General features: G+C 38.7%; 1 protein-coding gene and 1 long non-coding RNA gene across 3 annotated transcripts in view; one reads left to right on the top strand and one right to left on the bottom strand.

The window, feature by feature from the left end:
* The window catches only part of LOC125556780 (C-reactive protein-like), a 31,578-nt gene extending 25,888 nt beyond the window's left edge, over positions 1 to 5,690 (top strand). The window contains exons 1-3 of one of the 2 annotated variants that reach the window (XM_048727805.1): positions 1,769 to 2,131; positions 2,341 to 2,584; positions 5,158 to 5,690. In XM_048727805.1, coding sequence (XP_048583762.1) covers positions 2,047 to 2,131; positions 2,341 to 2,584; positions 5,158 to 5,548 — 720 coding nt within the window. In that variant the 5' untranslated portion in view covers positions 1,769 to 2,046 and the 3' untranslated portion in view covers positions 5,549 to 5,690. Of the gene's footprint in view, positions 1 to 1,768; positions 2,132 to 2,340; positions 2,585 to 5,157 lie in introns of those variants that run through there. The other variant, XM_048727804.1, reaches the window with a different exon arrangement.
* Positions 5,691 to 8,799: 3,109 nt separating this feature from the next.
* On the bottom strand, positions 8,800 to 10,388 carry LOC125563062. The gene is made up of 2 exons (XR_007308088.1): positions 9,866 to 10,388; positions 8,800 to 9,253 (listed from the first exon to the last, which is right to left on the bottom strand). It is a non-coding gene; the product is annotated as an uncharacterized LOC125563062 (long non-coding RNA).
* Between the last annotated feature and the right edge of the window lie 2,839 nt (positions 10,389 to 13,227).

Genomic DNA, 13,227 nt, shown 5'->3' with positions numbered 1-13,227 from the left:
AGAACGGTCTTCCGAATTTTAAGAGAGCGATCTCTCGAACTTTCCGAATTTTAGAGAACGATCTTCCGAACGTTGAGCGTTTTTTTTCCGATTTAAAAAAACTTTCTCCTGATTGCGCTTCGGGAACAAAATTGCTCATGAACGATATAACAAAGCAAGATCGTTCCCTCATTATTAACAAGATCGTTCCCTCATTATAGAAAAAGCGTTCGTTGATCTTCCAGATTTGCCCTAAAACGTTTTTCGCTAGTGTACGTTTTCACTTGCCGGGTCACATATATGACCCCCAATAAGGACCGAGCACAAGACCGTAACTGAGGGTCTCCCACCCTAATAAGTTCTAAGAGCATAGGTAGAGAGGTAAAGAGAAAATTTGTGAAAGTGGGGTATATCTTAAAATAATTGTTGAATAGTGGATTATCATAAACACAAAGAAAAAAAGAATTCGTTTTACAATCAGACAACTTTGAACTCGAATTAACCCATACTCCGAATGAAGACTCCTCTTCAGACGAAAGTATGGATGATACTATCTCAAATGTCTGGGATTGTCTCCAAGCAGAATCAATGGATCGCTTCCATGGTTATTGGAAAGAGCTTGTTGCAAAGTATGAGCAGCGAGGAAACGCTGAAGAGGTGGCTGAAGCCAAAGCAACCAATGACATTGTTCCCCACTATCGAAAAGTGCTTTTTGGACATCTAAAGTGGATGCGTACTTTACGGAAGGATCCAGCTTTCAAGAAAATCATGGACACGCGAAAAAACCTAATTCACAATGACGGGTTTGACTGGAGTGAAGCGACGGAATCGGCGATAAATAAGAGAAAATTTCTGCTGTCAAAGATGTTCAGGGAGCAGCCGATTCCTCAGCAAGTAGATGTCTCAACTTGGAATAAACCATTTTGTAATCGTAGTTGGACCGCTTGGGTTGAGAAAAAGCCGTTTTAAAGAATAACGTTATGTAATCTAGCCTCTAGTAAAAGCCATTTCAATTGTGGTAGCTAAAAATACTTTTATACTTAAACGCTCTCAAAATTGTTACCCTAGTAATGTTTTTTATTTATTAACGTTGAATAAAAAGTGCCCGCTAAACAATGGGGTGTGTTGTTTTTTTTAGTCGACTTCGTATTATTTCCATACAATAACCTACAAGAATGAACAATACAACCCAGAGATGATTTGCACACACATTTTATACACCAAAAAAAGCTTTGAGCTAGAACAAAATACAAAAATATAATAACCACAAAAAGTTCAGTTCTCGTTAGAGTTCGAGAACAATAGAACAAAGAAACACATGTGTCACACAAAAAAAAATAAAAATAAAAGCACATGGTCGAGAAAAAAAGACCAAACAAACCAACATGGGAATTCGCACAACGAGTGGGGCGGGAAGGTGAGCTGTTTTTGTTTCGTTTTATTTTTCTGTTTTGCTTCTTGGGTTTTGGTTCTAAAAGCACATGGTGGAAAACAAAGGAACGCCTGTGTTAACAAAAGACTAAAAGCACATGGTAGAGAACAAAGGAACATCTGTGTCAACAAAAGACTAAAAGCACATGGTCGAGAGCAAAGGACAATTTAAAAAATCAAAAATCTTGAATCGCTTTATTTTGTCTAGATAGAGAAAATTCCCAGGAGTGTAATGGTACCAAAATATTTTTTTTTCGATAAATCCTGGTTGACTTATGGGCTTTTTTGTGATTTCACAACAACTCACTCTTCTCGATTAATTTTCATCGCAGCAAACATCTAAAATTATCCCCGTACTCCTAAGACTCTAGCGCATGGATTGCAAAAAATCCTAGGGCAATAAATTTCTGAGGAGTTACTAATTTTTGACTATTGATGAATTACAATATTGTTTTTATTTTTTTGGTTTTGGTTCTAAAAGCAAATGGTCGAGAACAAAGGAAACCCTAACAAAAGATGGTCGAGAACAAAAGACCACCTGTGTTAACAAAGGCTTATTGCGTATTCCACCGAACAATTATTACTCCTGCGCACGAGAACAAAGGACCACCTGTGTCAACAAAAGACTAAAAGCAAATGGTCGAGAACAAAAGAACTCCCCCCTCAAAAAAAAAAGATGGTCGAGAACAACGAGAACAAAGGACCACCTGTGTCAACAAAGGTCAACAAAGGCTCATTACGTATTTCACCGAACAATTAGTATTCCACCGAAAAAAGGGCTAATTCGGTCCCACCTATACTACCTAGATAGCCTCACTGAGTCATAAACAGACACGTCTTGTATTCTCTAACCGGCAGTGTAAGGCATTTGTCAATTTCTTATAGTCAACGTTAATTGAAATAGGTGTATTTTTTTTTTTTGCTTTCCAGCAACGCGTGTTGGTTGCGTACTGTATTTCCCAAGTATAAAGACATCCAACTTCATCCAACTCGTCAATCCGTTTACTACAACGCTTGGAGCCTTTTCAGTATCAGTGTGGCTGAAAATTGGTGCAAATGTAAATGTAGACCCCGTCATGATATTTTCATACGCAACTAGCTCAACAGCAGAGTCACTAAGCGTTGGCATCAAGAAGGATGGTGTGTCCGAGATCAAGTTTGCTGGCACAGGAGTGTGAGTACTGACACCAAAATCGCACCATCAGTTGTCAGAGCTGTAGCAGCCCTCGAAATGTGGGGTGGAACTGGGCGATGGGGAAACATTAAGAAAATATTGGGAACACAGTCACCCATTTTTTGTCGTTTCTTTATATATATTATTTAGATTTTTTAGGGGAGGGCACGATACAGCAGCTATGAGAACATAATAGGGGCACAGACATGCCCCTTCTGGTAATTTCCTTATGGATTTTCAAAATTATTGTATGTGTGTGTTTGTGTGTGTGAGGGGGGGAGGGGGAGTGAGGTGGGGAAGGGGGTGGCACGTGCCCTTTGTGCCCCACATTCCGTTACGCCCTTGTATAGTAACGACTATCGAAAGTCAAAGGGTAATCTTTCAACTGAGATAGCAAGGAAAGCTAGAAAGCTCATTCACGCTATATTTTGTTCAAATGTTCAAAAATACGTTTCGAGGCTACTGCCTCTTCATCAGTGTTTCAATGCAACTGAAAGATAGAGCGCGCGTGTATTCAAAACGTGTCAGCAAAACAAAATGCACACGCTTAAACTACATCTATTTGAAACCAACATTGAGTCCATGTGGCTTGAATGTTCTGTGTCTAAAGATTGCGCACGCTTCCTCTTTGCGACTTCTAGTGTTCCAGTGTCCAGATTTTATCATACATATTAGCAGTTCTGAGACTTGGTGTTCGGGCAACAAGAAGTGATGGGCAACAGGGCGGTCGTCGCCCTGAGGAGTCAGTTCTCCTGTTAGCTGTCACTGAGTGGCGGTGAATCTTTCTGCAAGCATCTTTTCCGTCTCGTTGATGTAGAGCTTACCACAGACTTGACAGGTGATCACATAGACTAGCCAGTTGGTTGTGACTAGCCAAGTTGGTTGTGTCACTCAGTGAGCTACGCACCAGTGTATCTTTGACCTTAGTGTCGCGGCGGTAGACGCAAATCATTCTGGTGTTACGGAAGATTTTGTTCGTAGTGGGATTGTTCAGTAGGATCGCCTCATACCTTTGGATGGTTCTTGAAATGGCCAGCTTGTTAGAGTGGTATGTTATGATGAGAGGGATGTTATCCTTGTCCTTGAGACTTCAGTTGTCGCTGCTCAAGTGTATTAAGGCTTGGGTCCTTAGCTAAAGTTGAAATTTTGAAAGTTACCTTAAAGTGAGTTAACATTGCCTTAAATGCACCATTTTTGGTCAAAACATCAAACTCGGCAATGTTAGCTGATTGGTAATATTTCATTTTGAGTGATGACGTCATCCAGCCGATCACGTGACTTTTGCAAATCAATATTTCATAAAATTATCCGCTGGTGGATACGCTATGATAAAAAAAACATCGCATGTTTTTATGTTCCTTTGAAACACGTCTGCACACTGATGTCTTAACCGGCAAGAAAAGTTTAGCCTTCGGCCACAAATCAAAATTTTAAATCGCAGCAGGTCACGTGACTTAACAAAATATTTTTAAATATTTTTATTTAGATATTAAAATATCTTGTTAACGGCAGAGAAAATTCCGGATGCTAAAACGCAATCATATGACACACATAAAGTCAACACTTATTTAGTAAACACCTTTGTCCAAGCTGTTTTCCCCACCGGCGGAAAGGCTAAAAACTATTTTGTCACGTGATCTATTATGTGACGTCATCACCAGCAAGAAAACATTACGAAAATGTTAAAGCCGTCGACTTTAATCATCTTGCCAAAAAGAATGAATTTAAGGCGATGTTAACAAAAGTTTAAGGCAAAAAGTTATATTCGATGCTAAGAGCCTAATATACTTGAGTGAGTCATCTCTTCGGCTTTGTTGTTGAAGTCATTCTGTTCACTGCAAATGCGCTTTAAGCGTAGTAGTTCACTTTATTGAATTTATTCTTCGCAGCGAGCGGGGTGTGAAGACGTGTAGTTCAGGTATGAGTGCGAGTCCGTCTCTTTGTAGTAGATGCTAGTAGAAAGCCCAGTGACAGTAGGACGTAGAGAAAGATCTAAGAATGCCAATGATTCGTCTGAGATGTTCCAGGTGAGTTTGACATTCAAACGAAAGTCATTGAAGAACGTAGCGAAATCCCCTATGTCTTGTTTGCTACAGGAAGCGGCACCGACTATATCATCGATATAGCGTTTGTAGAGGTCGGGTTTGATTCCTATGTAATCTTCTAGAACTCACTGTTAATAAAGCCCATGAAGAGGCAGGCATAGTTTGGTCCTAGCTTGCATCCCAAGGTGACATTGTTTTTCTCAAGGATTTTAAATACAAGCGCGCCCAATCTTTCAGTTGCTTTTAGACACTGATAAAGCGGCAGTAGCCTAAAAACGTCTGCATTTTTACAACATTATTAGCGCTGTAGACAAACATTTGAACAGAATATAACGTCAGTCACATTTTCCCTACTGTCTATCATCACACGTGCACAAAATACAATGTGAGCCTTATGTGCATAGAAGTAGGAGGAAACACTTTTAGTCCGTCTATCTGGTGGTGTCTGGCCAACTTACCCCTTTATCCCCATCTTGTCTTTCCATCTGCATGTCGACTTTCTCTATATTCCAACTTTGTTGTTTTCAGTGCAATTCCATCTGGCTTTAATCGTGACAATATTTGGCAGCATCTAGTATTCATGTATGGGCATGGAAAATTCAAGTTGTACAAGAATAAGGTCGAGCAAGGGCATAAGGATTCAGACATCTCCTCAGGCTCCTTTGATACACAAGGTACTTTGATGATTGGCCAATACCAGGGATCTGTCGGAGGAGGCTTTGACCAGTCAAAGCTTTTTTACGACTACATGGCGAACTTCAACATCTGGGACTATGCTATTAACCAGACCATCATTGACGCTGTTTACGCACAAGGTTGTACTGGCTCTTTCTTTGCCACACCGATCTTGTCTTGGGGACAGATTACCAGTCGCCCTATATCCGGGGACATTATGGCAGATTGCGCTTTGCGATGCTAAATCATGATAAATATGATGATAAATCAAACTGATGATAAAGATGGAGATTACAAACCTTTATTTGATATTATTTAATATAATTGTCAAAATGCAAGTTACTAGGTTAATCTCATTTAAATAAAGGTAAAGTCTGCAAGGCGAATATAAATATTATCATATATTTAAATGAAACCGCATTATATACTAAAACAAGTATAACATAGCCAACACCATTAGCATCAACATCACCATCGTCATCATCAGAAAAGTCATCACTATCATTAACACTCTCATTATCATCACTTACATCACAACCAACATCTCTAATTTTGTAATCAATATAATTATTATAGTCATCATATCATCAACATCATTATCATCATCAACAACATTATCATTATCATAAGCAACAATCACCACAAACATCACCACCAGAAAACTTATACCTGTGCAGTATTACAGGACCCTGATTGACAAATTTTGGTTGGACCAATTAATAATGCGAGCATTTCTACGGACAATATTACTGGCTTTTGTACTTTCATGGCGGGAACTTCATCAGAAAGCGCTCTGATTGGCTCACTTCCTCGGAATTTATGGACAGTACTCACCGCTAAAACGCAGTATTTATCGCTAAAAAAATCAGTCGATTTTAAAATGACCATCGAAATAACTTGCTCTTTAAGCATGAACTTATCGAGCTCCACTTCCAAATTGCATGTTTGTCTGTCTGTCTGTCTGTCTGTCTGTCTGTCTGTCTGTCTGTCTGTCTGTCTGTCTGTCTGTCTGTCTGTCTGTCTGTCTGTCTGTCTGTCTGTCTGTCTGTCTGTCTGTCTGTCTGTCTGTCTGTCTGTCTGTCTGTCTGTCTGTCTGTCTGTCTGTCTGTCTGTCTGTCTGTCTGTCTGTCTGTCTGTCTGTCTGTCTGTCTGTCTGTCTGTCTGTCTGTCTGTCTGTCTGTCTGTCTGTCTGTCTGTCTGTCTGTCTGTCTGTCTGTCTGTCTGTCTGTCTGTCTGTCTGTCTGTCTGTCTGTCTGTCTGTCTGTCTGTCTGTCTGTCTGTCTGTCTGTCTGTCTGTCTGTCTGTCTGTCTGTCTGTCTGTCTGTCTGTCTGTCTGTCTGTCTGTCTGTCTGTCTGTCTGTCTGTCTGTCTGTCTGTCTGTCTGTCTGTCTGTCTGTCTGTCTGTCTGTCTGTCTGTCTGTCTGTCTCTTAAATTTTGTGACAAAAGGATAAAGGCAACTAGAGGAGTTCTACTAATATTCATTCACGTCAAGATTCATGCGAGGATATTCCAAAAAATAAGGGCCGTGAGTCGGTGTCTGTTTTCAGCTAGAAATTAGTCACTTGTTGTGTCGACTCACATTAAAAAGCGAGCAAAACCACAAGCAACAAAGAGAAAGAAAAAAGAAAAACACTGCTAAGGTGAGTTTCAGACGACGATTTGTATTGAGAATATGACAGTTATTGTCTCTATATCCTGTGCTCTTTTTTTGTCCATCGAAGATTATTAAGTACTTAAGTTAGTACAGCAATTTGTTCAACTTAAAAGAGAAATTTTTCCTTGTCTATATATAATTGTTTTGTTAGCGAGACGTCGCATCGCAAAAATCGACCAAAACATCAAAATATCCTGCTCTATACCAAGTTTGATATTTGATTGATGAGTTCCTGTGGTCGAAAGTAAAATATCGTTTGGGAAACCTTTTCAAATTGAGCGCTTTTATTGGAGACTGCCGTAAAATCGAACTCTTTTCGTAATGTTTACGTTTAGAAAAAGAGAAATATGAGTGTGATGGACCAAATTCTACGGCTTAGAACCTTGACAGGACTAAACTAGGATTAATGAGGATCATGGCATACTAAAACAATTTTCATCACAAGCCGAAACGAGTGCCCACAGGGTATGGTGAAAGTTGAGGAGAGCGGAGGTTGAATTGTGAGGACGAAAGTGCGAGTCAAGGCCCAACGTCTATACAACAGGGAAAAATCGCCGAAGAATAGGTATGAAAATTCGTGTCAACATTTAGCCGAAAAGTATTTGACCCTACCCTTGTCTCTCGGGGGTTCCCTTCTTATCATTCTTTAGCTAAATGTCTTGCCCTGCGGCCACCACAACAACATGGGGGGGCACTCTAGCTGTAAACATGACTGTTGGTTCCGACAGATACGAACATTTTATGCCCCCAAAAGAATGGAACCGCGCCACCCCTAAGAATATACCTGCATCTGAACTCTATACCCAAAACTCCACCAAGAATAGATAGCCCCCCCCTTCCCCCAAAAAAGTAACCCAAATCTGAGTTCTATTCGTAAATCATACAAAAGCTTGAAACTTGCCAGTCCCGTAAAAAAGTTTTAGAAGGAAAATTTGCTTACCAAATTTAATTTATTTTTATTCCCTTTCATAAAAAAAACTCTATCCTCTTCACCTCCAAGACCCTAGTCATAAAACCCGGTACAATTTTACTTCCTTGTCTTCGCACCTTGTGTGAGCACACCACATGTGACATGCCCTCAGTCATCACAACCTCACTCCCCTTACCATGCATTTCTCAACCTTTAATTTTACACTCTATGCCTTTTCATATTTGTCTGCACACACCATAAAATAGCCCTCATTGAGTAAGCGCATTACATAGCCACTCAAACCAGTGCCCCCTCTAAAATCTAATGCTAGAGGGGCATAATATGTTAAAATAAGCATTTGCGATAAGAACTTTTTGATGAATTAGCCCCCCCCCTACTCATCCTCAAAAATACCCAAACCTGAGTTCTATACATAAAATATACCAAGCATAGAAACTTACCTCCCAAATAAATAACCAAACCTAAATTCTATAGCCCAAGCATACAAAATCTTGCTATAAGGTAGCTTCAACTCTCCGATTTGCTTATTAAATAAAATCAATTTTATTCCATTGTTATAAAAAAAGACAACAAACAAACTCTGTGCAATAGGCAATGAGATAAAAAATGCTCCTGAAGTATCACCAAATATAAATATTTATTTTCAATACAGTATGATATCTATGACTGCACAATCATACTCCTAGAATCTCCAAGGCCTAGTAATCAAACCTGGTACAAGAGGGGTAAAAAGAAGGGCATAACATGCTAAAATAAGCATTTGCGATAAGGACTTTTTGTCAAATTAGCCCCCCCCCCCCCCCCAAAAAAAAAAAATACCCAAACCTGAGTTCTATACATAAAATATACCAAGTATAGAAACTTACCCCCCAAACAATTACTCAAACCTATATACCCCAAACGTATAAATTTTTAATATCACTATAGTTTTAAAGGGGAGCTTCAACACTCAGACTTGCCTATCAAATCAAATTAATTTAATTCCCTTTATATATATAAAAAAAGACTCTTTGTGCATATAATAGAGACTGGCGAGAAAAAAAATAAGCCTGAAGTATCACCAAATATGAATAGATATTTTCCATATGATATCTGCTCTAGTGAAGCTTGGAGCCTCTGGTACCCAGGGTATGACTATACTCCCATTCTCCTATTATCTCCAAGGCCTAGTAATCAAACATGGTACAAGTTTACTTCATCTTCACAACCTGTGTCAGCACCCCCAATTAGACATACCATTAGTCACCACCCCTTTGCCCTTACCATGCCTTTTTCTCACCCCAGTTTACACTTTATGCCTTTTTCCATTTGTCTGCACACACAATGAAATACACCCTCAATGGCTCCAACTTGGTGTTAGAACCTGTGTATTAAGCACGATTTGTGTCACAAAACTTCCTTTTTTTAATAAAATGAATCATGATGAATACAGAGCTGGATACAAAGAAGTCCTTTGGGGATGGTTCTGACACTGAGGTATACATACACCCCTCATTGAATAAGCACATTACATAGCCCCTCAAACAAGTGCCCCCTCTAGAATCCATTTATAAAAAAAGCCATAATGTGAGCATTTGTGGTAAGGACTTTTTTTACAACGAGTAATAGCAAACTAATGCAGCAATGAATAATGACTGCCATCACTGAGATTTACTGATCATAGCAAATCTATTTATTCCAGGATCAAATATAAACATTCAAACAGTACTTTCATGTAGTGTCTGTAAATTGCATACAATAAACAGTGACTCGCGGCCAATCTGTATACGGTTTAGCTTCATTTTTTTTAATGAGACTCGCTGCCATTCTGTATAAGATTCATTTTAGTTTCAATATCCTAGCTAAAATTTTTCTTGGAGTGTCCGAGTGCGAAAGCAAGATAAATCCAGGGAAATTTTGTGCATTTGTATGACTTGATGAAACGTACAACTAGATAATTGGTGATCAATGTTATAGCCTGCTGGCAGTGGCTTACCCTTCCGCGTTCATTACAGTACGATTCGGTGAAGTCGTAAAAATAACCCTGCAAATGAGGTCTGTTGCCGATGAGAAACAACACAAATAGGGTATATATGACGCACTGAGTCGGTGAAATCCCTGCTTAAACAGATAAGAAGAAATCACTGCTAGCAGATAGTTAAAAAGCAGGGTTCAACATGATTTTCCCGATTCAACTGCACCGCCATTTTGTTTTTCAACTCTGAGTTGAGGCGTGTCCGCGTGAGACTGGGCATAGAAATACTCATCTCTGATTGGTTAATCAGATTGTTTATCAAATATAACCAAAAATGGTAATGTTCCGCACTGCTAAAACTCTGTCCTTTAGTAAAAATCGGTTAAAGGATTTCTCATTGCCGAAATCTCCCAAGCGTGTCTCATGCGCATTGTAGAGCTTTTCACCAAAAATGCACGATTTTATGAGGTACTTACAGCGTATACTATGCCAATATAAGCCGCCAGCTTGGATAACCGTGAGGGGGATTGGGTCTAGCGTTGAAAACTTAGATAAATCGTTTTAATGCAGCCGACGACAGTTTTATCTTGAAATAATAACAAATAGCGTTATATTTCCCCTACTAGAATAATACAATCAGATATTTCGCCTTAGTTTTGGAAACACAAGGTCTTTTTAATTTCACCACAGGAAGACTGTGATGGACGCTTTTTTTTCTAATTTTTATTCCGTTATTACTAGAAATTCTCAAGTGGTACCGGTGGTCAGCGGTCTCAATATTAATTAGCATTTTCTTGGCTATCTTTGCGCCAAGTTTATTATTATTATTATTATTATTATTATTATTATTATTATTATTATTATTATTATTATTATTATTATTATTATTATTATTATTATTATTATTATTATTATTATTATTATTATTATTATTATTATTATTATTATTATTATTACCCTACCTCCGCGCTTTGGCATTTACATCTTTTTGTTTGCCGCTGTTTTGTGACTTGAATCCGAAAAAAAAAACATCCCTATTTGCACAAATACCATCGAAAATTTCATTCTAGCATCAAGGATACAGGCAGTTTATTATTTATTATTATCATTATTATTATCATTATTATTATCATTATTATTATCATTATTATTATCATTATTATTATCATTATTATTATCATTATTATTATCATTATTATTATCATTATTATTATCATTATTATTATCATTATTATTATCATTATTATTATCATTATTATTATCATTATTATTATCATTATTATTATCATCCTTATCATCCTTATCATCCTTATCATCCTTATCATCCTTATCAACCTTATCACCCTTATCATCCTTATCATCCTTATCTTCCTTGTCTTCCTTGTCTTCCTTGTCATCCTTGTCATCCTTTTCTTCCTTGTCTTCCTTGTCTTCCTTATCATCCTTGTCTTCCTTGTCTTCCTTGTCTTCCTTGTCTTCCTTGTCTTCCTTGTCTTCCTTGTCTTCCTTGTCTTCCTTGTCTTCCTTGTCTTCCTTGTCTTCCTTGTCTTCCTTGTCTTCCTTGTCTTCCTTGTCTTCCTTGTCTTCCTTGTCTTCCTTGTCTTCCTTGTCTTCCTTGTCTTCCTTGTCTTCCTTGTCTTCCTTGTCTTCCTTGTCTTCCTTGTCTTCCTTGTCTTCCTTGTCTTCCTTGTCTTCCTTGTCTTCCTTGTCTTCCTTGTCTTCCTTGTCTTCCTTGTCTTCCTTGTCTTCCTTGTCTTCCTTGTCTTCCTTGTCTTCCTTGTCTTCCTTGTCTTCCTTGTCTTCCTTGTCTTCCTTGTCTTTCTTGTCTTTCTTGTCTTCCTTGTCTTCCTTGTCTTCCTTGTCTTCCTTGTCTTCCTTGTCTTCCTTGTCTTCCTTGTCTTCCTTGTCTTCCTTGTCTTCCTTGTCTTCCTTGTCTTCCTTGTCTTCCTTGTCTTCCTTGTCTTCCTTGTCTTCCTTGTCTTCCTTGTCTTCCTTGTCTTCCTTGTCTTCCTTGTCTTCCTTGTCTTCCTTGTCTTCCTTGTCTTCCTTGTCTTCCTTGTCTTCCTTGTCTTCCTTGTCTTCCTTACCATCCTTACCATCCTTACCATCCTTACCATCCTTACCATCCTTACCATCCTTACCATCCTTATCATCCTTATCATCCTTATCATCCTTACCATCCTTATCATCCTTATCATCCTTATCATCCTTATCATCCTTATCATCCTTATCATCCTTATCATCCTTATCATCCTTATCATCCTTATCATCCTTATCATCCTTATCATCCTTATCTTCCTTATCTTCCTTATCATCCTTATCTTCCTTGTCTTCCTTCTCATCCTTGTCTTCCTTCTCATCCTTGTCTTCCATGTCTTCCTTGTCTTCCTTGTCTTCCTTGTCTTCCTTGTCTTCCTTGTCTTCCTTGTCTTCCTTGTCTTCCTTGTCTTCCTTGTCTTCCTTGTCTTCCTTGTCTTCCTTGTCTTCCTTGTCTTCCTTGTCTTCCTTGTCTTCCTTGTCTTCCTTGTCTTCCTTGTCTTCCTTGTCTTCCTTGTCTTCCTTGTCTTCCTTGTCTTCCTTGTCTTCCTTGTCTTCCTTGTCTTCCTTGTCTTCCTTGTCTTCCTTGTCTTCCTTGTCTTCCTTGTCTTCCTTGTCTTCCTTGTCTTCCTTGTCTTCCTTGTCTTCCTTGTCTTCCTTGTCTTCCTTGTCTTCCTTGTCTTCCTTGTCTTCCTTGTCTTCCTTGTCTTCCTTGTCTTCCTTGTCTTCCTTGTCTTCCTTGTCTTCCTTGTCTTCCTTGTCTTCCTTGTCTTCCTTGTCTTCCTTGTCTTCCGTGTCTTCCGTGTCTTCCGTGTCTTCCGTGTCTTCCGTGTCTTCCGTGTCTTCCTTGTCTTCCTTGTCTTCCTTGTCTTCCTTGTCTTCCTTATCATCCTTATCATCCTTATCATCCTTATCATCCTTATCATCCTTATCATCCTTATCATCCTTATCATCCTTATCATCCTTATCATCCTTATCATCCTTACCATCCTTACCATCCTTACCATCCTTACCATCCTTACCATCCTTACCATCCTTACCATCCTTATCATCCTTATCATCCTTATCATCCTTATCATCCTTATCATCCTTATCATCCTTATCATCCTTATCATCCTTACCATCCTTACCATCCTTACCATCCTTACCATCCTTACCATCCTTACCATCCTTACCATCCTTACCATCCTTACCATCCTTACCATCCTTATCATCCTTATCATCCTTATCATCCTTATCATCCTTATCATCCTTATCATCCTTATCATCCTTATCATCCTTATCATCCTTATCATCCTTATCATCCTTATCATCCTTATCATCCTTATCATCCTTATCATCCTTAT

The sequence above is a fragment of the Nematostella vectensis genome, chromosome 5 (genome assembly GCF_932526225.1).
Source record: "Nematostella vectensis chromosome 5, jaNemVect1.1, whole genome shotgun sequence".
Taxonomy (NCBI): domain Eukaryota; kingdom Metazoa; phylum Cnidaria; class Anthozoa; order Actiniaria; family Edwardsiidae; genus Nematostella; species Nematostella vectensis.
Note: the sequence above shows the minus strand (reverse complement) of the source record. Positions and strands in the feature narration are given on the sequence as shown.